At 42.4% G+C, this 25,874-nt stretch overlaps 1 protein-coding gene across 1 annotated transcript in view; it reads right to left on the bottom strand.

Annotated features, from left to right (window-relative positions):
* ICA1 (islet cell autoantigen 1, 69kDa) overlaps nucleotides 1-25,874 on the bottom strand; it is a 115,794-nt gene that overhangs the window by 22,671 nt on the left and 67,249 nt on the right. Inside the window, exons 6-9 of the mRNA XM_014547553.1 lie at nucleotides 17,577-17,635; nucleotides 16,475-16,599; nucleotides 11,960-12,085; nucleotides 10,600-10,698 (exon numbers count right to left, since the gene is read on the bottom strand). Of these exons, the coding sequence (XP_014403039.1) occupies nucleotides 10,600-10,698; nucleotides 11,960-12,085; nucleotides 16,475-16,599; nucleotides 17,577-17,635 (409 nt within the window). The remainder of the gene's footprint in view (nucleotides 1-10,599; nucleotides 10,699-11,959; nucleotides 12,086-16,474; nucleotides 16,600-17,576; nucleotides 17,636-25,874) is intronic.

The following is a 25,874-nucleotide window of genomic DNA, read 5'->3' as shown; positions in this document are numbered from 1 at the left end:
ACTACTTATATACTTGGGGTCTCTCTAAATAATACATAGATTATAGACAGAGATGTCTTCTTAACCAATATAATTAGTGTCAGTATTTCATATTAAAAAACATTCTTTATTATAGCGGAGAATATACAAAAGATTTTATATATCTTAAACATTTACTATTGAATTAAAATAAATAGAAGTAAATTTATTCATCATTGTTCTAATGGAGAGCCAAGGTTTTCTCATTGAATATATGTCCCTGATTAAAGATCTAAAGCATTTTCGTGCACAAACCACATGGATTGCCATCATTTGCAATGACTCCCTATTTCTAGGCATTTAGATTAGTACACTCAGTTAACAAATAGTCTTAGAGTACCTAGGTGCTGTTTTGGATGTCTCATTGGTAAATGCAAGAGACAAAATTATCAGCTAGTGATGGGCCTAGGCAGATAATTAAAAAAAGGGGATAGAAAGTGATTGGATCATTACTTCAGTTCACAGGAATGTCCTCTCTTGGAAGTGACATTTCAACTGAGAGCTAAATGACACATAGACGCTGGCCAAGTGCAGCTCAGGGAGAAGAGGGGGCCCCCGGTGCAGAGGCTGAAAGGTAGGAATAGCTTGGCTTGTCCGAGGAACAAAGAGAATGCCACTGGGCTGGGGTATAGTGTGCGAGAGTACAAGACTTATGAGACAGGGATAAAGAGGTCAGCAGGGGTCGCACAGGGAGAACATGCCTTTACCCCATTCATCAATATTTAACATTTTGCCTCATTAGTTTCATCATATTCTTGTGCTCTTTCCGTCTCTCTAATGCATGCCAACTAAATGGGACGGACCCATGATCCTTGGCTGGAGGGGGAAATGCTATAAAGAACAGCCCTGGCACAATGTGGCAAGTGGAACATGGGCTGTTGTCTAGATGCTTTGTTTTCATTAACATCTGGTAAAAGTGAGGCACGTGTGTGTGCGTGTGTGTGCGTGTGTGTGTATTTGGGAAATGTGCAACCTTAAGGAGGAGTGCAACAGATGTCAAGGACTTCAATAGATCTGCCAATCACAGCATTTTATTCTCACACACACACACACACACACACACACACCCCTTAGTGCAGTTTTACTCCCATAGAGAGTGGTCCAACCCTGGTCAAAATGAAGCCAGGATTTTTCCAGCCAAGGTTCCAATGGCTCCAAGACTCCCTTTTCATTCCTGTGACACTTGCCCAGGCCTCCTGGTTCCCTCAATTATCTTCTCATTGCATTTCCTTTTTATCAGTTAGAACTAGGCAGGGCCAGGGCACGGCTGCTCCCCGCCAGGCTGCGTCCAGCTGCCACGGCGCTCCCCCTAAGCCCCTGAGATGCCCTTGACAGCTCCATGGTCATCACCCCCTCTGTCTCAGGCCTGACCTCCCCTCAGAACCACACTTGAACAGCTCTCAGACAATCCCTTTGTAATGTAAACCACTCCTTCCTTCTTTTCAACCCCTTCCCCTGTTGGGCCATTAGCAGGGACTCAATTGTCGGCTCCCTGTCACCACAATCACAGTTAAATCACTATTGTGCTTCACCAACAGAATGGCCGCCATTCCAATTGCTACTTTAATTTATTATTAATAATTCCTGTGACAATGCTCCTCTCGTCCTACTATTACCATTGTCCTTTTAATAATCTGGCTGTTGCCACTTAAAAGAGATGCTAAATATATACTTGTTGATTGATAAATTAATATACAAAAAGGTTAAACTGCAAAACTTAGAGCTCTTTAGACAGAAAATGCAAAGGCTCAGGAGGGTAATATAAAAAGGTTTAGGAAGCAAAAAATAATACTGAGCTTGTTTATTAAATATTAGAATTTCGAACCAAGGGGATTGCATGTGTAGGCACACACACACATCAGCTTTACTGAGATATCATTCGCATACCTTAGAATTCACCCATTTAAAGCATGTAGTTAAATGATTTTTAGTATAGTCACAGAGTTGTGCAACCATCACCAAAATCCACTTTAGAACATTTTCAAGGGGCATCTCTTAAAGCAAGAAAGAGTTTTTAGAACAAACTAGGCTAAACACTCCTCTACACAGCAGGCACGCCCCCCCCCCCCACAACAACACATATGGAACTTGTTTCTGACAAAGATGGTATACATTGAAGAGATAAAGAGGCTTAGAGAAACTCTGAAACATCACTGAGGACAAATCATGTCCCCCTTCCTCTCTCAAAATCAGCCCCTGGATGTGACTGTCAGGCACAGGATATGCTACACGATGGGCCTCTCCCCACGGTCTAATTAAAAGGCCTAACTGGGGGCTGGGGTGGGGGTGAATTCTCTAGATTAAAGTCCACAACTCAGCTGAAAACACTTAACCCTGTAGCATCCGTGAAAGTCAGAGGTGACAGCATTTTCTCCGTGACATGCACACCTGCTCGGGCAAAATGAACCTCAGAGGCCTGGCTGACGGTACAGATGAGGCAGCCATCAGATGGAACTATTTTGTATCACCGGCTGATGGAAGCCACATTCGAATCCACGCCCAGAGATGAAATGTCAAAGCATTCTGAAGCTAACCCCCAAACCCACTAGGTCCTCCATCATAATTGCTCGTGAAAATCACTACTATTATCAGCCACACAGCATCATCTGAAAAGTTCTCTGAGGGGGAAAGAATGTTTTTGGACTAAGCAACCTCTCTCTGTGAAGCCTGCACTGACACGCTAATAGTTTCCATCAACGCTTAAATGGTTTCAGGAAGCACACACATGATATATAAGATCAGTGTGACAGAGGAGACGCACAGACCGGGCTTGCAGAAGTGTCTTAGAAAGGAAACAGCTTAATATAATAACGGGAGTTACTACTTCCGAGATTAGGAAAATATAAAGCCAGAGCAACAGTCATCTGAACGAAAGCAAAACGACCCAGCAAACAAATTTCACAGACAACAGGCCAGCAGCCAGCCCTAATATCTGACCCAAGTGTAATGTTCGACTTTAACAATCGGATAACATTTTCCCTAATCTTTAATGACGACGTTTAATTTTCTTAGGCTCCTTCCCATTAATTACAATGGCATGTACATGAAGGTGCCAAATATTGTCCATAAAAGGAAATGAAAGTGCTCAAAATAGTGAGGCATGGCGAAAAGATGTTGGACACAGTTGTGTGTGTGTGTTTGTGTTCATATAATTGGTAGCACATGAGGAATAAAAGGCAGAGGACATGATGTGCACGAGCCTCGCAATTCGTCGACATGAAGCCCGTGTCCTCCCCACCCGTGCAGTTATAAAGTTATACATTTATGAAGACACTATATACGGAGCACTATCAATCTAGGACCAGAAGGTACTCTCGAGTTGTACCATAGAACAAAATATTAAAGAGTAAAATGAGAGAAAAAGAAACACAATTGTAAATTATATAATCTCATTCTTTAACATAAGAAGGAAACCTGCTACTGGGAAGGCATCACAGTGTCCTGGAAAGAGACGGACTTTGGAAGTGGATTATGTAGTGCTGTGACATGGAAAATGGTCTCCCCTCTGGGGACTCTGTTTACTCATCAGAACAATGGGACTAATATCAAGTCCACTCTTCCTGGGGACATTGTGAGGATGAACTGCGATAATGCTTCCACACAGTACCAAACTCATGGGAAGCACTCAAAATGTGCTTTCTTTTCAATGACTTAAAAATCTAAAAGAAATTAGATGTCATAAGGATTCATCCTGTGTCAGGTACTGCACTGCATGATTTACACATCTCACAAAACCCAGATAAACAGTGTTTTCCTGGGTTCCCAATATGAAAACGAAGACTCGGAGAGGTGAAGTAATGTGCTTAAGGCCATTCAACCACTAACAGGTAGAAGCAATATCTGAATCCAGGTCTTTCAAATTCTACGACGGGTTAAGAAATAGTATTAAATAGCCAAGCCAAGAACATTTACTGAACTCCCTTTTCATATGAAGTGCCAAGGAGATCTAGAGCCACTCTGGTGTCTTAGAAATACAGCCACTCTGGTCTCTTTCCAAACTCTAAAGGAAAGACCATAGGTTCCCACGTATCTGAGGGACTGACAAGTAAAAGAGGCTTTCGACTACAAGCAAACACTTCAAAGTGTTATTTTTAATTAGAAGGTTGCAGCTGTATCTTTAAAAATATTTTTATTTATTGATTAGAGAGAGGGGGGAAGGGAGAGAAACATCAATTTGTTATTCTGCTTATTTATGCATTCATTGGTTGTTTCTGACAGGAATTGATCACATAACCTTGATGGATCGGGAGGATGCTCTAACCAACTGAGCTACCTGGCCAGGGCCTTCCATCTGTACCTTTTAAAGGTGGCACTTCTGCTTTCTTCTGCTCTCCTGCCTCATGGCCAGAAGTGCCACCTGGAAGAAATGCCATATGGCAGAGCGCATGCCTGTCCCAGACCTCCCACATCCTGGACGTGTGGCCTTGGGCAAATTACTAGACCTTTCTGAGCTTCGAAACATGCAAACACCATGAGGATGCCCATCTTCCCAAAGTTATTTTGAGGGTTAACTATAACATATGCACTTCACTTTCTACATGCCAATGCCGAACCTACCAGTATAATTAACTAGAATCCCAACCTTGGTACATTAGAGTCACGCACAGCATGACAAACACACCTCACCTGTAGCAGAGTGCTTGGCGTAAAGAAACCACCCACACACACAATGATGTTTTTCCTTTCCCCTTGATGAAGACTTAGGGAATGAGAAGAGGAGGGGATGGAGAAGGACTTCAAATGTGAGGAGAACCTGAGGGACCAGCTGCCCAGAAGGACAAACATCAGTCACCATAGGGGCTGGATGAACAATGACCAGCTGGATGAACGATGATTCTGGCTTGCCCACCTCAGATGTCAGCGGTGGACGTGGTCAACTCCTCTAACCACTTCTCTCCCAGTGACCTGGATGCATCCCAGTTTGCTGTTTGCAATGAGCTGGCCCGGAGCAGCTTGGGTAAGAAAAAAAATCGCTCTGCTAAATGCTGTGTAAAGTAATGACACTGAGCAAAAACTTGAAAGTCTGAAAGGATCTCCTGGATGCCGGCCATGAGTAATTGCCATGTTGGGACTGGCAACGAAAACAGCATTGCAGAGATATTTACCCAATTTTCATAAAAACTATTATGGCTTTATTTTCAAAGCAAGTAACTACAGAGCCATGTGGCTTGTCGGTAAATGCTCAAGTGATTAACTGAGAAATGTGGAGGTGGGTGGAAGAAGGCTGTTAGGCATACGAATCTGAGAAAAACAAAATTTAGAAGAAGACGATTTCTGAATTGTGAAAGCTAAAAGCATTCTGGTCTCCGGAATGATGTTCCACATGACAGCACTACGTCTTAGACCCCAGGAGAGAGAGGAGGGAACAGTGGCACATCTGTTTCAGTGGTTATTTTTGAACATGCTCAGAGTTAGGTTTTCACATTCAGGTTTCCTCAGAGTTCGAAATCTGGCACACACCAAGAGCCAGTTGCAAAGCCCAACTGCATTTTTAGAATGAGCCGTGCTGCCGGGGTGGGAGCTCTCCTTCCTTTCTTATTTGCAGGCCTGCCCTCCCCTCTCCCCCCGCCTATCCCTGTGGGTATTAGATGAGCCCAGACTGGCCTGCAGGGATGAAGGAGAGGGTTGGGAAGGAGCTGCCGGAGCATCTTGGGAGTCGGGGAGGGAGTGGGTTGGGTTACCTGGGCGAGGTCTGAGATGCCTCCTATCCCACTGCCATTCACAGCCTTGCCTGTGAAACTCACTGCGATGCCAATCACCCAGGGTGAAGATGATGAGTAAGAAAGTAACTTAAGCTGGGCTACGGAACCTGGCAACCTCAACCAAGCACTTCTGCATTGATACAATACTGCTAATGGCTGCCTTCTGGACCCATTACAGCAAGCATGTCAAACTCAAAGGCTAACATGGGTCAAATAAACGAGGCATGTGGCCCGCGGGCCGCGAGTTTGACATGCTTGCGATTACAGCATTCCTGATAACCCATCCCTATTACCCCCAATGGGGCTGCTGGTGCTACCACCATGGCTGACAACGTTACTGCAAACACCACCACCACACAACTGGAAAGTGACACACTGCATTTAAAGTCAGGTCTGCTGGCTCCCTGTGTCCTAATAAAAAACCTGGCTACCCTTCCAAAACACTGGAATGGGCACATCACAGGCAGACACTCCGCTACCAGGCATTTTCATTAAATACGGCCACTCTGGTCTCCTCGCAAATACAAGTGCAGAGGACATGCCTTCTCTTCTGCCAGCTCTGAACGGGTGCCGCTTCTTCAAAGGGTCCCGTGCTCACTCCTCCTGCAGACATTGAACTCAACCGCTTGCCAGCATGCCACATAAGGACTACAAGGCCACGGACACAAACAGGATTTTAGAGTTTCCGGAGAAAAGCCACTTGACTTCTGATGTCCCAGCGGCCCCCACACGATGTCTGTTCTGGATTCATGGGGACATTTGCAAGCAAACGACATCCTGGAAGGATGAGGCAAACATGACCACATCTGAGGGTTGGTAACTGAAGATGGTACTGCTTTCCTACAGACAGCATTTCATTTAGTTTTTGTAATAATGCTTTAAACTCTAAGTCTAAATCACTTTCTCCACAAAAGGGACAGTGCTTTCAAGATAGGCTAGGAACATTCCGCCCCTGTCCCTATGACTTGGTAATTTCTACCATGTGAGAGACATTTCCAGATGACTCAGAATCGGTATAAAATTAGCACATAAATGATAACGCATGCAAAATGCATATGCTTTGTAGCATTTTAATGAGTCAATAAATACTTATTGTTTGAAAATATGAGATTACAGCATTGCTTCTTTTATTGGAAATCACTTAGAAATAGTCTCTCTACTTTAAATTTGAGCTGTTAAAATGATTAGATCAGAACATTTTATAATATTGAATTTCAATGCTAAATTTGCCATGAAGTTAAAATTCTATGAAAAATCATAAATTAAAATGAAAAGACTATGTCACAAAAAGTAGAGCCAATAGAATCACACGAGGCCCGAGTAAAAGCAGTTCTCTCTCTTTCTCTCTCTTTCTCTCTCTCTCCCCCCCCGCCCTCTCTCACACACACACACCATTACCACAAAATATTTATAAAATGTCAAAACAGTGACATTTTTCAATTCACTTGTATAATAAAATGATTTTGAAAAAGAACTATACCTATTTTCTAGAGAAAGGCTCATTAGCAATAAAACGAACTTCTGGGGCATGAGTTACATCCCTGCAATTCTGCAGCAAAAGACTCTTCCCTCCAAACAGGATGCACTGAGTGTTTAACACATTAATTATCATCCTTCATCAAGCATAAAACTAACAGTCAGGAAATACAGCTGCGGTGGCACAATTATCAACACACTCAGAATACACCCTGCAGCAAAGAAAACAAATGGGTCGCTTTTCATTAACCGAGCCTGGCAAACCTCTCCAAAGACAATGTTTTCTTTCTAGCCAGAGACCCAAAAGGCATGTAAGGGACTATTCACTTAGGTAAATCCAGAGAACAAATAAATCGTGAAAATATCTATTTAAATGTCAAAGTATCCATTATGGAAATACAGTGCCCTTCAGAAGAAAATTACATACATTAAAAGATGACTTGATCAAATCAAAATCTAACTATAAGGCATGTGTTTAAAAAATATGTTAGTGCAAGGGAGTTGGTAAGTCAGGTAATATCCTCAGGCTTGGTGGCGATACAGAAGGTACTGATGGTTTTCATTTTCACGTTTCATGGCACACAATAGGAAATGCACGGACCTCTGTTATGCAACGATGGGCTGTGGAATAACAGGATTCTATTATACAGGTTTGAATCCATATAAAAATAATTAGCCATTAGCTTGAGAGTCTAGATGAATAGCATTCAAGAGAGGTAATAAAAGCATAGTTTATTTGGTTGGTTTCTGGACACTTAACATTCTTGATATTACCATAATCATATTACACCTTAACAGATGTATTACTGCTACTGAGTTTGTATTACAGTAAACTATAAACTGGTACTTAACCCATAACTTAAGGAAGGCTCCGGGGATGTGAAAGGCAATGGAGAGTCATCTGCCCAAAATATTTGCAATTATGTCCTGAACCATTGCCATCAAACTTTCACTAAATTCCCTGCCCAGAAGTCCTCTAACAAAATCAGCTTGATCCTCTCAGCAGAATTAAATATCATGGCAAAAATTCAGGAGCCATATTTCCCTCTGCACAGGAGGCCAGGGAAACACAGAAGGATTCTTCCATTCTTGTAGCACAAATTCAATCTCATATCGTACTTTATATGCAATTAACTCACACCTGAGCTTCTTTTAAGTTGTATTTGGGGTAGGCATCACTTTATCGTCTACCTGGCTGATTTGTGTTATGTACAACTGTCTTTCAAAAGACAACCTCTGAAGTTGTATGTAGCATAAAATAAAATCTGATGCACATTCATGCCCTCTCTGCTTTATCAGAATAATCCATAGGATTCTGCTCAGGCCTGTGTAAGAAATATAAATAGGGTGAGTTGTACTAATTTTAATCAATCTAAAGCTATCAATTAAATCCATCTTATCTAGTGTGTCATTTAAGGCTGCTGGCTCCTTATTGATTTTCTGTCTGAAGATCTAGCCATTGACGTCAATGTGGTGTTAAAATCCCCTACTATGACTGCATTACTGTTGACCTCTCCCTTTATGTCCATCAGGATTTGCTTTATATATTTTGTGCTCCTATGTTGCGTGCATAAATGTTTACAAGGATTATATCCTCTTGTTGGATTGCTCCCTTTATCATTATGTAGTGTCCTTCTTTGTCTCTTATTATGGTCTTTGTTTCAAAGTCTGTTTTGGTTGGATAAAGGAGTTGCTACCCAACTTTTTATATTCATTTCCATTTGCAGAAAAGATCTTCTTCTACCCTTTTACTTTTAGTCTGTGTGAGTCTTTTGTGCTGAGGTGGGTCTCTTGTAGACATCATATGTAAGGGTCTTCGTTTCCTATCCATTCAAACACCCCATGTCTTTTGATTGGACCATTTAAGCCATTTACATGTAAAGTGTTATTGATAGGTACGTATTTGTTGTCACTTTATTCTTTATAACTATGCTCCTCTCTTTTCTTTTTCTAATTTTAATCAATAGGCCTTGGTCGGGATAACTGCTTCAGTCCTTACGCACAGGGGCAACACTGCGATGTGCTGAGGAAGGCTGTGTGAAAAATGAAAGGTCCCTCTCCTCAAGTGCTCATAGTCCAGCTGACAGAAGAAAAGGCACATTCTGAATCCATTCATGCAGCCTGCTAGCGAGCAAGCGACCCGCTGACAAAGGGATTGTGAGAAGCCAACCCCATGGCCAGGGGTCCTGTCTGGTATCAGGTCAGGTACATCACAAGGTGAGTAGACTGTCTTGGGTTCCTCTTGGGACTTTCCTTTAAAGGGCCAGGGACTTAAAGGGTTTCTGTCTTAGTATTTTTGTAGATGCAATGACATTTACAAACATCTTAAATCAAAGACGTGTTTAATGGGGAAAAATAGCTTTTTAATGTTTGTTAATAAGAAAGACGATGAGACACAAATTGCCTGAAAGATCAGAAAGAAGGTAATGTCAAGGTGAACTTGAACTAGTTCTTTCCTGGTACTTTCTTTTTAAGGATAAGACCCGGCAAACCAGTGTTCGCTCACCATTCTTCAAATCTGTGTGGAACCCAAATCATTTTCTTATCTTGCCATGCACTCACCCTCAGCAACCACTAAGAGAGCAAAACGATGCCACACTCAGCTGCGAAACTGGGAACCAGACCTGTGCATGTATCCCTCTTGAGTTGAGAAATCATTGTGTTTGATGTTGCTTTTTCAATTAGAGAATATTACTACAGTCTGATGATAAAATCCACTTCTACACTGGATGGTACTCACAGAATAAAATGTTTTTTTGCCAGCAGTAAGGGAGAAAAAATACTTTCTCAAGTGAGCATTTCTGAATTTAATAATTAAAAACTAACAGTGTACTAGACTTGTACACGCTTCCCTTTAGCCATGTCAAACTAGCATCTGAAAGGAGCAGGATCCAGCCTCAGGTTGAAGTTCACCACAATTCATCTCCCAGTAACATGTACCCCCCCAAGGTTCAACCTGTGTATTTGGATTGTTCTGGCTTTGAATACTGATGCAGTAAAAAGACTCCAAGGGGGGCCCTGGCTGGGTGTCTCAGTCGGTTGAAGCATAAGCCCATATACCAAAAGGTTGTAGGTTCAATTCTTGGTTAAGGTACATACCTAGGTTGAGGTTTGATCCCTGGTTGGGGCACATATGGATGGTAACTGATTCATGTTTCTCTCTCACATTGATGTTTCTATGTTTCTCTCTCTCTCTCTCTCCTCTCTCTCCCCCTTCCTCTCTCTAAAATCAACAAACATATCCTTGGATGAGGAATTTTTTTTAAAAAAGTCTCTGCTGGGGGCATAATTCTCCCTTTGCTTTTGGGGTCTTTTAGAATAAAGAGGCTTGCTGCAATGGGGACGCCGTGATACAAACCATACTTTTCATAGGATTTTCTAATGGCCTCTCTAGCTCTCATACCTTCAGTGTAGTGAATTCATATGGCTGATAACCTCTGAAGCTCTCATGGATGGCTGCCATAGTGTGAGAAGTTTTCTCCCAAAAATGAAGCAGAGTGGTCTGTAAAGAAAGACAGTAAAACTATTAAAGTTTTGAATGCCCAGTTCGAGTCATGGGCCCCAGAGAAATGTGCCACCTGTGGCTGTCAAGGTCCTTCAAAATATGATTCCAACCCATCTCTGCAGACTCCTTTCCCATTATGGCCCCACTTAAACCCTGTATTTCAGCCAAACTCAGTGCCCGCCTGTTCCCCTAAACACACTGACGCTGGTGGCTTACGTGCTCTGCCACCCGGGACATTCTCCTCTCCATTCTCTTTGTACTTATTCCAGATCCACCCTCCAAAACTCAGCACTAACCGTTAACTATACTTTTCTGATCCCTCAACTGGTTCAATTTCTCCCTCTTCAAACACCGGTCAGATTTTATAGAACTTATTTTACTTAGCATACCCTGGGCTGTCCTCGAGGTATAGAAAATAGAGTCAGATTTTACTCTCTCCCTTCCTTCCTAAATCTTTGGGGACAGAGAATCTGGTCTTATTATTTCTTATATTCCCAATAACACTAGAGGGTGGCCTCCCACACTCGGTTGGTGCTCATGGTACTGTTGATGGGCACACAGCGCTAACCCGAGGTTAGTGGGAGGCAACCAAGGGCATGAAATGATGACAGCCCGAGGAGTAAGTGACCGTGCCATGAGAAGGACAGGCTTGGTGCTGGGTTCACAGGAGGCTTTCTTTTTTTTTAAATTAAATCTTTATTGTTCAGATTATTACATTAGTTACTCTTTTTTCCCACCATAACTCCCCTCCACCCAGTTCCCACCCCACCCACCGCCCTCACTCCCCACCCACTGTCCTAATCCATAGGTGCACGATTATTGTCCAATTTCTTCCCTCACCCCCACATCCCTCCCCCCGCCCCCAAGAATAGTCAGTCCATTCCCATTCTATGTCCCTGATTCTATTACAATCACCAGTTCATACAGGAGGCTTTCTGAAGGATATGACACAGTCCAGTATATCAAACAGAGTGGGATTTGAAGGGCACCAATGGAGGGGGGCAGGGCACTCAGGTGGAAATCACCACCTATGCCAATGCAGGGAAGTGGGGAATTATGGTGCTTGTACAGGGAATAGCCAATATTTGGTTGGATTAAACTGTAGTCTACTAGAAGGGAGAGATGTAGGAAGTAAATTATGAGAAAGGCATTCAGAACTTCATAATGCCCAAACCATACTTGTAGCTCAAATATCCTCTTTCTGTTTTCTAAACCTCATAACATTCTTGGTTCACTGTAACAGACATCACTTTGTTACCTGGTATGTAGCTAGCATATGAGACAAGAGATTGCATCTGCTCGCTCCGAGAAGATCCACTTTTTGACACACGTCCATCTTCAATTTGTCAAAGCTTTTTTTGGCAAGACGTACTTGTGCTTGTACCTGTGAGAGTAAAAGGAACCACTCTGAACTAATCAAACTCTTAAGTAGCTAAAATTTCCCCATTAGAAAAGACCAACAGTGGGCTTATCTCTTTCATATAAGAGAACACCTTTGAAAATTCCAGGCTGGCAAGAAGATCCTACAACATCCATTCTTTGCCTCCAAAGGACCAGAACGACAGTACTGGATATTATGACTGCATAGCAAAATCACCATCCTAATTATATTTTTCATTCGATTATTAAAAATCCTCTCCTCTCAAGCCATTCGCAAACTGACCACAGTGGGGGAAAGTCCAGAAACACCCAGGGTAGCCTGGGGGGAACCTTTGCCCCATTAGATTCCTAAAGATCTTTGAAGCTGGCTTCCCTGAATGTTAACATCTTATATAACATGCTACATTTGTTTTTTAAAAAAGAAATTAATATTGATACAATCCTATTAACAACAGACATTATTTTTTTTAACCAACTTATGGCCTTTTTTGTTCCAAAATCCAATTTAGGGTACTGCAAAGGGGAACTGAGATACAGACTGAAAAACAATCTCCACTAATAAACTTATCAAAAATTTTTAAATATCACCCAAAGATATGTTTTTTTAAAAAAATATATTTTATTGATTTTTTACAGAGAGGAAGGGAGAGGGATAGAAAGTTAGAAACATCAATGAGAGAGAAACATTGATCAGCTGCCTCCTGCACACTCCCCACTGGGGATGTGCACGCGCAACCAAGGTACATGCCCTTGACCGGAATCGAACCTGGGACCCTTGAGTCCGCAGGCCGATGCTCTATCCATTGAGCCAAACCAGTTAGGGCCCAAAGATATGTTTTATTTAATTTAGAGAGAGAGGAAGGGGGAGAGAAAAAGAGGGAAGGAGAAAGAGAGAAACATCAATGTGAGAAAGACACATAGACCGGCAGTCTCCAGTATGCACCCTGACCTGGGATGGAACCCGCAACATGTTGGTGTACTCCATGATACTTCAACCAACTGAACCACTGCCCAGGGCTCAGATCTTTTTAATTGAGTATGTACACAAGGAGTCCTCCATCCATCCCTGAGCCATCTAGTAATCCAGGGACAGAGTGAAGGTCAGGAAAAGATTCAGAAATATCTATTCTACATGTTATCTATAATAATAAAAGCATAATATGCAAATCGACGGAACAGCGGAACAGCAGAATGACCTTCCGGACGACCTTCCGGACGAAGCCGGGGCTGCGAGGGCCAAGCCCCTTGCAAAAATTTCATGCATTGGGCCTCTAGTTCCATGTGTTATTTGATGACAAAATTGACGGTTTTAAAATGTAATGCAGCTACATTAAGAATGATGACATCAAAATACTCCTTTCCTCCAATCTGAGGCATCACCGCATCATATTTTGACCAGGGAAAGACAGCCAGATATTAATTTATCTCCGCTAATTCATGCAGAGGCAGTTACCAGGTAGGAAACTGCAAGTTGGGCGTAATAATAGCTCTTTCTCACAGGACAGATCCTGGGGGCAAGGACAATGTCTACCTCCATCACCATTATATGATCAGCACCTGGCCACCTGGTACAAAGTAGGTGCTGAATACATATTAGGTGACTGAATGAAGACATTTTCCAGGCCATTTCAAAAGGTAAATTAATATTTTTGTGGGATGTGAATTATGTTTTTTCCTTTACATTCACAGAATTGGTTACTCAGAGATATTCTTTTATCCTAGGAGAAAACATTTCACTTGCTTCTGACACAAAGCTTGGGAATTACGATGCTTTGAAATGTGCCCTAATTGAGTGGTGTTTGAATTTCTGTAATGTTAGAAACCTAGAAGAAGACTTCAACACTTGACCCAGTGAATTCTGAAAGGCCATATGCTTTGTGTGTCAACAATGATTATTAAAATACTTAATGCACTGCTGAGTTCCCAAATGGTGAGTCCTTTCCCTGCCAAACAAAGAGGATGTTGCACTGTGGGGCATTTTGATTATGGTCAAGTTCATTTACAATTTTGTGCTCCATGCCTGCTCTCCGAAACACGTTTCCCATCTGCAGCCCGAGGACAGAGCACCAAGGACACAGGCAGGCCCAGGCCACCTTCGAGACTCTAATTTCATATGCCTCCACATGCACTTAAGTGAAAACTGTTTTGCTTATTATTCCTTTCAATCCCAGATAAATTACATTCGATTACATAAACATCTTGTGGAGCTCCTCTGTTTTTCAAGGTCCTTTAAAATGTCTTCAGTCAAATAAATGTCCCCTTTGTTTATTTCTTAATTTTATTTCTGTTGCTCCACCTTCCTCCTCTGATTCTCCAAGTTCCAGGAAATGATCGCGCATATTAGACCCTCTTTACGACCCTGCTTTCCCCAGGCTGCAGAAATGCAATTTACCAGATAAAGGAGCAATGTCTCAAAACGACAGGGCCCTCCTCTGTACTTATTCCTCCTAACCTGAAATTCTACCTCGTAGCCGCAACTTGAACTATGGTGAAGCCAAAGCTATTCATCCTCTTGGCTCAATCTGGCTTCCCTGGCCAGTGAGAAAGGTCTTCTTCATATTACTCGACGACCAAATAATTTGAGAGCAGTTTTGTATTTTTCGTGTTTTCTTTCCTTTATAAATGCAATAAAGAAAAACTGCAATCTTACGTTTATTACATTTTCTTCCAGGAAAAGGCTCTGTCTTCCTCCCTCAAACCATTCATTCAAATATTGATTTTCTACATGCGGGTAGCAGTGAGTAAAATGGAGGTGGTCTCTGTCCTCACAGAACTGCAAGTTCAGTGGGCATTTTCACACCAGTGAGGGCATAACAACAAACTGAGTGAGGTGCTCAGAAGGAAAGCCACACAGTCCCACGCGAGAATGATTTACCAAGGAATCTGACTGAGAAGACGTTCTCTAAAGAAGCAGTGCATAAGCTCTCTTCTGAAGGACTGAGCATGATTAACTGAGCAAAGAGTGAGAGAGTACTTAAGCAGAGAGAGAGAGAAGCATGTGCAAAGGCCCTGGGGTGGAGGGCAAGATGGCAGGTCACAGAAGGCCAGTGTAGTTGGGTTGCAGAGAGAAAGCAGAAGGGTGGTATGAGATGAGACAAGAGAGGTGGGTTGGGGCACATCCTGGAACAGGGGTCTTGTAGACATGCTCAGGATTTTAGGTTTTATTTTAGAAGCAGTGGAAAAACATTGGAAGCCTTTAAGCCTGGAAGGCATAGGATCTTATTTTCAGTTAGAAATGATCACTCACTGTGGTGTGGGGATATAATCTCAACCCATATATACAAACATGCCATGCAACCTTTATTCAGATGCTCATTTTTAGATAATGAAAGCAATCCAGGTTTCCTCCCTACTCTGCTCTTCAGAACTCAGGTCTGTAACATGTTTTCTGGCCATGAGTGCAAAAGTTACCTAGGACAGTGGAGCACACCAATGCCTCGGGGTAATTTTCTAGGAATGTATAAATCACTGCAGTGGATGGATACCTTAGTCAAATAATTCTCTCAGCAATGAGTCAGGAGAAGTGGGGCCCACACCTCGGACCACTCTCTTTTGAATTTCCGGAGAAGAGAGTTTTCACTCTGCTTTATTTCACTTAATCACGTGTTCCAAGTTGGGTGAAGAGAGGAAAAAGAGTAAACATTTAAAGCGAGCAATGTTTCACCACTGTTTCATTTTTATAGAGGAGAAAACTCAGGTACAAAATGATTTGCCTAAAACCAGATAGCAGTTAAGTAGAAAGGTCAGGATCTGGCCCAGGTTGGATGTTGTCTCCTCTTGTCTAAAATATACACTCCCTACCAAAACCCTGCCTGCCTGTGGCCCATCCGCCTCCTCTCCCACATCCCTCCGTAGGCACCATACGCTCTGGGCACACTGAGCTGCCATTCTCCAGCCAAACCAGAGCAAACCCACCTCTGCATTGTTGCACATTTCCTCTGCCTGGAAAGAGCTCCCTTTATTGTCTACATGGTAACTCTTACTCACCTTTAAAGTTTCCACTCAAAGGTTTTCTCTTCCGAGAACCTTTTTCTGTAACGCTCCTCAGCTGAGTTAGCATCTCTTCCTCTCTGCAGTCCATGCACGTGGCCATCACCCTTCTGACACAAACTATCCTAAGTGCTACCAGCTCCCATGTCTGCCCAGCTGCCCTCGACTGACTATAAGCTGCATGAGGGTGAACGCTCACTATTCAATTTCACCAAGGCCAAGGCTACATGCCTCCAGGTAGCAGGTATGCAAAACACTGAATGAAGAAGGAGAGGGTACCAGAAGAGTGAACACCAACGCCGTAACTCTGCTCTTGGACAGAGCACAGCATGCTGTGTGCCCAACGGCGGTCAGACTTTCCCAGACACTGTCCCTCTTCCTCACCAACACCACCACCACTTACCGAGTAGGTGTACCACGTACATGCACAGACCCATTTGATGCTCACAACACTCCCACACCACACTTTTGTTTCTGTTTCACAGAGAAGGAAACCGGGCTTCAGAACCATTAGGTAACTTGCCCAAGCTAATTTGACTGGCAGGGGAGGGGCAGGATGTGAAAGTCCACCCACATTTCACTGACTCGTTTTGCTTTCCCAGCTGTAGCAAATGTCAAACTGGTAAGATTGACTGTGTACTACCCCAAATGGGGGCGTGTCAGGGGTTTGCCTACTACTCTTTTTCATGACATAAAAATATTTCTAATATGTTAAATTTGTGATTCTGGCTTCTTGTTTTAAAATACAAAACACGACTCACTATGCAATAATGCATCCATTCATGTAAAATCAGAGTTCAAGGTCTTCTGTTTTCAAGCCCTTGGCAAGTTGAAATAAGTACTGTTAAAATTATTCATAACCATGTACTTTATAATACGCAGATACACTTCAGATTAATTTAGCTAGCTACCGCACTTCCCCAGCATTCTTAATGTTTGCTCAGCTGGTAAATAATTTTTTCTGTTAACGTAAGGCAATTCTGTCAGAAAATTTAACCGACTGGGTTCACTTCCTCTTTAGGTCATTAGTGGAAATATTAACTAGGGTCACAAGACCAAGCCCAGGACACCCAGCTTTATCAATTTCTCTCTAATCTGGGAAGCACACATTTCAGGAGAGTGTCCAAGATGACAATACTATCATTTTATCCCATTGGTATTTCTTCTATTTTATTGTGGTTTTAAAAAGGTGTCATTCCTTTTGTTATTACTCTTTTTGATCATTTATTCATGTCTATGTGACACGTGCAAGGCTGGTGAATTTGCTTATGTCTCTTGGCTGCCTAATCTATGCCTGCTTAGGCTTTATATTACAGTATATTTTTATTATGCTTATCAATGGCCATTCAGTGTAAGGAATCTAACTCACATGCACAAACCAACCCATAAGTTAACAGGTGAACTGATTTGCTGAAAATGATCCTGTTTGAGGAGTTGTGTTGATTTATTCTGCAGTGGGTCCTGAATAGAGTGAGTGGGGGAAAAGATCAGGCCTTTCCCTTTACGGATCCATGTTGCTGACCTGGAGTTGTACAGCGTGGTGGAGCTGGGAGTTAGGAAGTATCTGATGCCAGAACAACACCTTCACTGGTTGCCCAGAACATCCAGAGTAAATCCAGACTCTGTAATCTGTGCACACACCCTTCAGGATCTGGCCCTGGCCCACTTCTCTATTTTCATCGTTGGCTTCTTTCTCTCTTTCATTCTTCTCTCCAGCAAATCTTCCAACTCACTCTTTTCTCTCAGTGCAATCTCCCAACTCATCAAGGAGTTTTATCCTTTTCCTCTCCACATGTTGTTCCCATTGATGTCCTTATTCTCCTTTGTTGGCCCTTCAAAATTCAGCTTGTGCTTGCTCTTCTAGGAAGCACATTTCAGTCCTGCTGGGTAGCTCAGTTGGTTAGAGCATCCTCCTGATATGCCAAGGTTGTGGGTTCGATCCCCAGTAAGGGCACATACAAGAAACAACCAATGAATGCATAAATAAGTGGAACAGTAAAATTGATGATTCATTTTCTCTCTCCTCTCTCTCTCTCTTTCCTCTCTTCTCTCTCTCGTTCTTTCTCTCTCTCTCTCTCCCCCCCCCCCCCCCAATAAATAAATAAAGCATGTTTCAATCCTCAAATCTGACTTTCAGATGTTCCTCCTTTGGGCGCCTATAGCACTTTATCATATGCCCTTATTATCTCATGTGACACTTATCACATTGCATGTTCACTTACTTTAATTGACTTCTGCATTCTCCAGGCAGATTTAGGTAACAAATCTCCTCTTGTCTAAAACATAAACCCACACCCAAACTGATAGTAGGAGCTAAAAATGCTAGCCAAATAAAAAGCTTTTAACCTGGTACTCAGTAACATACAGCATCACAAGTGTCGGGTCTGTAGCCCCCACTTTTATAGTCTGGTGACTGACATTCTGTTGCTTGGTGTGGTCTCTTCTTCTTTTTAGAAGACACTGCCACAGTAATTGTACGCCAAGAAGGAAGCCGGCCCAGCTCCTTCAATTTCCCATTAGTCTGAGTCTTTAAAACATGGCCTGTGTTGAGATTCCATATATTTCTATAGCATCTCTGCTCTTTCCTGCTGAAAATCACTTCATTCCAATTTGCTCTAATAGGCTGTTCTGGAAAATGTGCATATGTGTTCTCTGCACACACCCAATCCATTCAAGTTTGGTGCCAGTGATGATTCCCTTTGTCATTAGAGGCCTCAGAACATTTCAGATTTTTGGGATGATGAGCAAGTGTTCTTGTGGCTGAGGCTGCTCGCTATCCATTAACATTCATTGGCCTTTCTATATTTTCCAGACTCCCCTGAAAATAGGTGTGGCCACCGGACAAAGTTCTCTCCAGTGGAATGTGAGCACAAGTAACACGCAGCATTTGCAGGCTTGGCCCATAAAGCCTTTCACACAGGCTTCGGCAAGCCCTGTTTCCTTTGGGGATGACTGGGATGTCCACAGCTAGGAATGCTGGGAGGCAGAGTTAAGGATTGCAAAGATGCTGTCAGCCCGGGTCTCTGAATGACATCTTGGAGGAGAGCCATTCCACCAACCTGAACATCTGCCCAGGACTATTTCATGAGCAGAAACACAATAAAGCAAAGCTTCTATTAGCTTAAGCCATGGAATGATGGAATTTTGAGTGTCTCTCTGTACCACAGCCTAACCTAGACCATTCTCCCTAATTTAGGGATGGCTTAAAGAAGAGGCTAGTTCAATAACAAGATACTTGATATAATGTTGGAAGAAGGTTCAAGTCTAACAGTGCCGTAGACAATTGTCAGCTATCCAAAGATCTACTTCCATTACTACTTTGATCATCAACAAGAATGCTATCAATAATATCTGATGATTACTAACATGTTCAGAAATTCATTTTAATGCTACTGAATTTTTAAGGAAATGTTGTACAGAAGCAAGGCGTGTTGGGGTGAAAACAGTGAAACTGCTGGAAAATTCTTTGGCATTTGATCCTTAGAATTTAGAAGTCCTAGCTGACTCTGGGGAACTTCTAGTGCTCTCAGCCCAAGTTCCCCAAACTAGCTTCCAAATGTGAATAATACTTTCCTTGAAAAAGGAGAAAGTTATTTTTTATATTTTTACATAGAAGAAATTTCTTGATATTTAGGGCTGAAAATATATGCTTGAAATGGTGAAGAAAGTAGAAAGTTGGATATGTACATAAACAGAAAAAGCACCCCTTATTACAATGGTCCTTTTCTTTTTAAAGTGCTTCTAAATAATTGTGTCACTAAGAATCATTTTAGTCTGTGCTTTCTTTCATATACGCTCTGTGCCTCTATTCCTCTCTTTCTCTCCTTAAACTACTTAGTTTCAGTTATTTTTAAAAACTGTTTAACGAGGTAATAACTTACAATAAAGTACATTAAAATGAGCTCCATAACATTAAAATATGTATATGTAAAATATGTACAATAATCACCCAAATCAATATGTAGAACATTTTCAGTACTCCAACAGACTCTTTTGTGTTCCACTCCCGGTCATACTAGTATCTCCTCAAAAACAGAACCAACACTCAGTATTCTGACCTCAATCACCATAGATTACAGTTGGCTGATTATGAATCTCATGTAAAGGAAATCATATGCTATATACTCTGTGATGACTGATTTCTTTCAACACCATGCTCTTGAGATTCAGCCATATTATTGCAATGTAGTAATAGGTAATTCTTTTTCATTGCTGTATAGCATCCTATTGAATGAACAATAACACAATTAATTTATCAATACAACTGTTGATGGGTATTTGGTTTGGTTTCACTTTGTGGCTCTTCTGAATAACACTGCTATGAACATTCTTATACATGAGTTTTACATGAACACTCATTATCCTTGGGTACAGGCCCAGAAATACATTATTTTTAGTAGATAATGCCAGCTTTCTAAAGTAGTTCCATCAGTTTACGCTCCTACCAGCAATGTAATTTCAGTTGCTCTATATTCTCACTAACATTTGTGATTGTCAGTCCGTTTAATTTTAGCCATTTGGTTAAATTTAATTTTCAGTCCTTAGTTAAGAAATGTAACCCCAATAAATTCAATAAAAAACATTAAAAAAAATAAATGTAAGGCATTACTAGCATTCCCATGACCTTAGAGGTAAAAAGAACACAACCCAAATGCAAACCAAATATAAATATACTTAAAACTACCTAGAAGATTAGCTGAATGTTAAATTACCTAATGCTCTCATTGGGACTTACGTGAAGGCCCTATATTTAGCCAAATGCAGGTCAATTATGCCTCGGTAGGGTGGGGGGTGAGGGTTACATGAGATAGAAACATTTAACAATGATGAATAAGGCATGGTCCCCACTCTCAGAGAAATTTCAAATTGCCGGGAAGATGAGATACGGGCAAAAATAATAGAAAATAACATAGTACTTGAAAAACACCCTAAGAATGAACCAAAACAGGATAGGATTTACAGACATTTATTTTTCTGTGTATTATCACTAACACAGAAAGTTACTTCTTAGATTCCATTAAGATGTTTATCTTACTGATGAAATAAAAACAGCGAGTTAATTTGCCAGCATCTTCTACATCAATGAGCTTTCAACGTCCACAGCAAGATCCGGATCACTGTGCCTTCTGAACTGGTAAACGTGTGGCCAGCCGTGCTGGACAGCAGTGCTTAGAAACGACCTGCAGTGCTTGCTTTCCTATGGGTAACACTCAGCTCACCCTGTTTCTATAGAATAATGTGGGGCTCTAAACTGTGGACATGCATCAAGGCCATTTCCAGGCTACGAGAAGAGAGCAGGAAGGGCGGGCGCGCTGCCCTTGGCCGCAGCTGTACTTGTTCTCTATTAGGTGAAACGTGCTCAACAGCGAAGGGGTTCCGCTCTTTACTCTGCAATAATAGCTGAATTCATATCATGGCTTGTTTTGTTAAGAGGGGAAATAGAGCAGAAAAAAAGGAAATTTGCTTTAATCATGCTCCTTAGGGAATGTATCACAATATGAAAATCACAAGATAGTTTTCTCTCTTCTTGGGTTGCTCACAAATAATCCCTTGAGAATACATTTAAGTTTGGAGAGAAATTCATACCTTGAAATAAAACCTAACAACCTCCTGAGGATTAAATACCTATTGTGTGTTAAATATATACCCAGGAGTATCCCCTCGGAGAGGGGAGAAAGCTATAAACTACCTTTAACATTATTTTGAACTAAACATTTTTAAGATATGAAAGAAAGTGAAAAGGAAAAAGATAAAATAATTTTTTCTTTGGTTAAAAAAATAGGAAAAGTCAGCTCAAATTCAAACTTAAGCAATACTATGAGACAGTGACAACTAATATTTAGAATAAAACTCAATTTTTACCCTGATCTTTTAAGAATGATAACTGAATATATGAATGTGCCTAATGTATAACATGCAGAGCAGACTTATGGGACTTGAAATCCAATGATCCGTCATCCATCCATTTATTCACTGATCAGTAATGATGCTTATGCAGTGGTTCTCAAAATGTGCTTCCCGGACCAGCAACGTCAGCATCACCTGGGAGCTTCTTAGAAACGTAATTCCCGGGCCCCACCCCAGATCTGAATCAGAAAGTAGGATAGGGCTCAACAATATGTTTTAACAAGCCCTCCAAGTGATTATATCACATGGCAAGTTTGAGATCAGCCTCCTGGAGTGGAAAGGTTAAGGACATGCTCTTTGAGTCAGAGTAATGTGGGTTCAAATATTTGCACTTAGATTTATTGTCTCCGTGACCTGGAATGAGCGCTTTAATCTAAGTCTTAATTTCCAAGTTAGTAAACAGAGACACTGTACCTTTCAGGACTATTGTTAGGATTAAAGGAGGAAATATATACAGATGAGGTCTATAGTGTATAGATACGTCATGCACCCAATGCTGGGTGCACAGTAGGCCCTCGGTAATGGACAGCTGTGGTTCCCAGGCATGGGAGACCCTGTGTTAGGTGATGCTGTAGGAAACACTGTGTTAATCAGACATGGCTTCTTTCTTCAAGGACCTTAGTCTGGAAGATGAGCTACATTAGCAGGCGAATAATCATGAAACAGAGTAGAAAGTGTTAGGTGGCAAAGAGCGGTGTATAAAGTGTCCTGGGAGGCTGAAAGCATGGAGGAAGCCACATATGAATTGGTTTTGAAAAAAACAGGAAGCTTCTGGAGAACCACAGACCAAAGAAGGCACATTCCAGATGAAAGGAACATAGGGAGGAGGGGGGAATCATGGGATACAGAGTTTGGCTAATGGGATAACAGAGGGGTGAGCATATGCTTTATTGTCTAAACGGGCACTTTGCAAGTGAAAAGAGCAGTATTAATAGTTAAGTCAGAGCCCGGGCCTGCGTGGCTCAGTAGTTGAGCATGGACCTATGGACCAGGTGGTCACGATTCGATTCTGGTCAGGGCACATGCCCAGGTTGTGGGTTTGACCCTAGTGGGGGACGTGCAGGAGGCAGCCGATCAATGATTCTCATCATTGATGTTTCTCTCTCTCTCTCCCTCCCCCTTCCTCTCTGCAATAAATAAATATATATATATTTTAAATACTAGTAGTTAAGTCAGTACAACAGATTTAGAGGAGATCATGCATGGTCCCCCTGGAGAACAGGCTGTGGGGAATGAGTACTGGGAAGAGGGATGGAGAGTGGGCTGGATTTGTGCCCTGAAGGGTCTCCACGGACAGGTGGAGGGCTCTGTGTTCTAAGTCACGAGGAGCTGCTAAAGATCCTGAACGGGGATGTGACCACGGTGTGTAGGTCCTTGGGAAGATGACTATGGCAGCACTGTGTAGGCTGCTACAAGGACGGAGAGGAGGGGATGGGTGAGAGAGATGTTTCCCGAAACCAATTAAATATGTCAGACAAAAACAGGGAGAAGTTGAACCCGAAGCTAATATTTCCAGCCTACATCAACAAACAAAAGGAGGTCAAGAGAAGAAGTGGCTCAGGGTGTAAGTGTCATGAATGCACTTCCAGACCTAGGTGTTCAGTTTGATGGGCTCTGTTATATACAACCTGTGCCACTGGTATGGGGAAACAGGACAACTAGTTAGAACTGAATTCTTATTTCAGTAAGGATCTCTCCAGATAGAGAAGACAAGCCATTCAATATCTTGATATAACGAATAGGCTATTTTATTTGCATCTCTTTTATTTAATGAGCACCTACAACTGGGCAACAATGAATGTTTGTGTTGTGCTTTATATGGACCAGACTCTGTTTTAAGCACTTTACTGATATTACAGATTGAATCCTCATAAGAATCTTATGAAGCTAATGCAATTAATATTATGATACCCATTTTTTTCTGATGAAGACACTGAGGCTCAGAGAAGTTAAGAGACCTGCCCAAGATTGTCCTGCTATAAAGCACGGAGCCCCAAGCAGGTCCTGGGGGAGTCTCGCTGCAGAGACTGAATTCACCATGTTGTCAGGGGGGTTCTTATACTCAAGACATCTAACAGAACTTGATGGAGTTTTATTAACCTAAAACGGTCCTGGGTGTTTTGTTATTTACATGAAACACACACACACACACACGCACACGCACACACACGCACGCACAGGTTTTGAGGCGCACACACACACGCACACGCACACGCACACACACACACAGATTTTGAGGCATTATTTCCAGTTATCTTAGTCAAAACTGTTTTCAGAGATGCAAAATAAACAGAATACTTAATCCTTATACTACTTTTGAGGAATAGGTATTCACATCCAAGAATATAGAAAACAGTCACAACTCCCTAACATATAATGACACATCTATTTGGTTTCTAAGTCTCATCATTTTCCTCTGGAAATCTCTCCCCTGCCCCCTCCTTTCCCTGCCCGAGCAGCCTGCACAGAGCTGCCAATGTGATCTTCCCCCAAAACCACTCAACCGTGGTCACTTCCTTGCCCAGGAACCTTCACAAAGACATACTTATGAATGTCAGACACCAAGCCACAGACTTAAGACTCAAACCTGAGCCACTGCATCACCTTCCAAATGGGAGCGGACCTTTTGGAATCATCTTTATTGCTATTCTTTTCAGTAGTGAGTATGGGGTAAGGATGGGAGCCTGGCAGGGATTTTTGGTAGATGTTCAGGGATTATAAATACAGGAGAGTGGGCGTGGCTGGGCCTTTAGAACCATCTGGGGGGTGAGAAGATGTTTTTAATGTGGGAATTATCACAGCTGCTGGCAATTCAAGAGGTGCCAGGGCAGGGAAGGCCTGGAGGGAGAGAGAGAGAGAGAGAGAGAGAGAGAGAGAGAGAGAGAGAGAGATATCTAGGCTGTGGCTTCCCAGGGCATAGAAGAAGGCAGCATTCAGGGCAGCACTCAAGGGAATCAGACTATGGTTTTGGCAGGAACATCCCCTGCATTCCATCTCTCAGTGATGCAAGGAAGAGGGCAAGACTCCCCCAGAGAGGCCACGGGACTGGGTGGAACTCTTAGACGGCAGATGCAGAGGCCACGCTTCCCAGGGAACCAGCCTTGAGAACCAGGGAGAGGAGAGAATTCAAACAGAAACCGAGACGGGAAGTCTTCATCTGCCTTAGATGCCACCCTCCTGAGCTTTGCAACACCCAGCGCTCATCACAATCACTGTACTTGTGTTACAAGCATTTGCTTAGATATCTATCTCCCCACTAAACACTGAGCCGCCCCCTCTCCCCCACTCCCCAAAGCTGGGATCTGCAGTATTTGACTATATCCCCAACCCTTAGCCTAGAGCCTGGCACAAAGCAGGTGCCCTGATTAAAATGCCTGTGAATGAATGAATGAATAAATGAATGAAAAGAGGGTAGAGCTTTGATCAACTGGACTCATTATACTAGAAGAAGGCTTATAATTCACTTAGTTCAATCCTATTGTTTTACAGATACTGTGAGACCCAGGGAGGTTACAGGGCTTGCTAAGGCCCATGGTAGGGTTTTTAGTGCTAGAGTAGGGCTGGGAACCCAGAACCCAGGGGCCATCTTTTCTCCTCTTCGCCCTGCTAGGAGCATGGAGTCAGCCCCACAGTCATTCTAACGTTTGTTGGCTGGTGTTGGGAATGCAGAATACATTTTCCCATGGAGACAGGTTTTTTCTTCTTCTTCTTTTTTTAAATGGTGGTTCGGTTCCCAGGCCAGGCCACAAAAGCCTATTTACCCCATAGCTGAGCTCAACTATAAACCCAGCGGTAGCTCTGAGGCCTCATGAACCCCTAGCTCTGAGCCCGCAGTCTGGGGGGCAGGTGGGCAGCTGGCTCTGCAGGAGGGAGGGCAGAACTCCCAGGAGCAGACC

Source organism: Myotis brandtii, unplaced genomic scaffold (assembly GCF_000412655.1).
Source record: "Myotis brandtii unplaced genomic scaffold, ASM41265v1 scaffold48, whole genome shotgun sequence".
Classification (NCBI taxonomy): domain Eukaryota; kingdom Metazoa; phylum Chordata; class Mammalia; order Chiroptera; family Vespertilionidae; genus Myotis; species Myotis brandtii.
The sequence above is the reverse complement of the archived record's forward strand: the minus strand, read 5'-3'. Positions and strand labels throughout refer to the sequence as shown.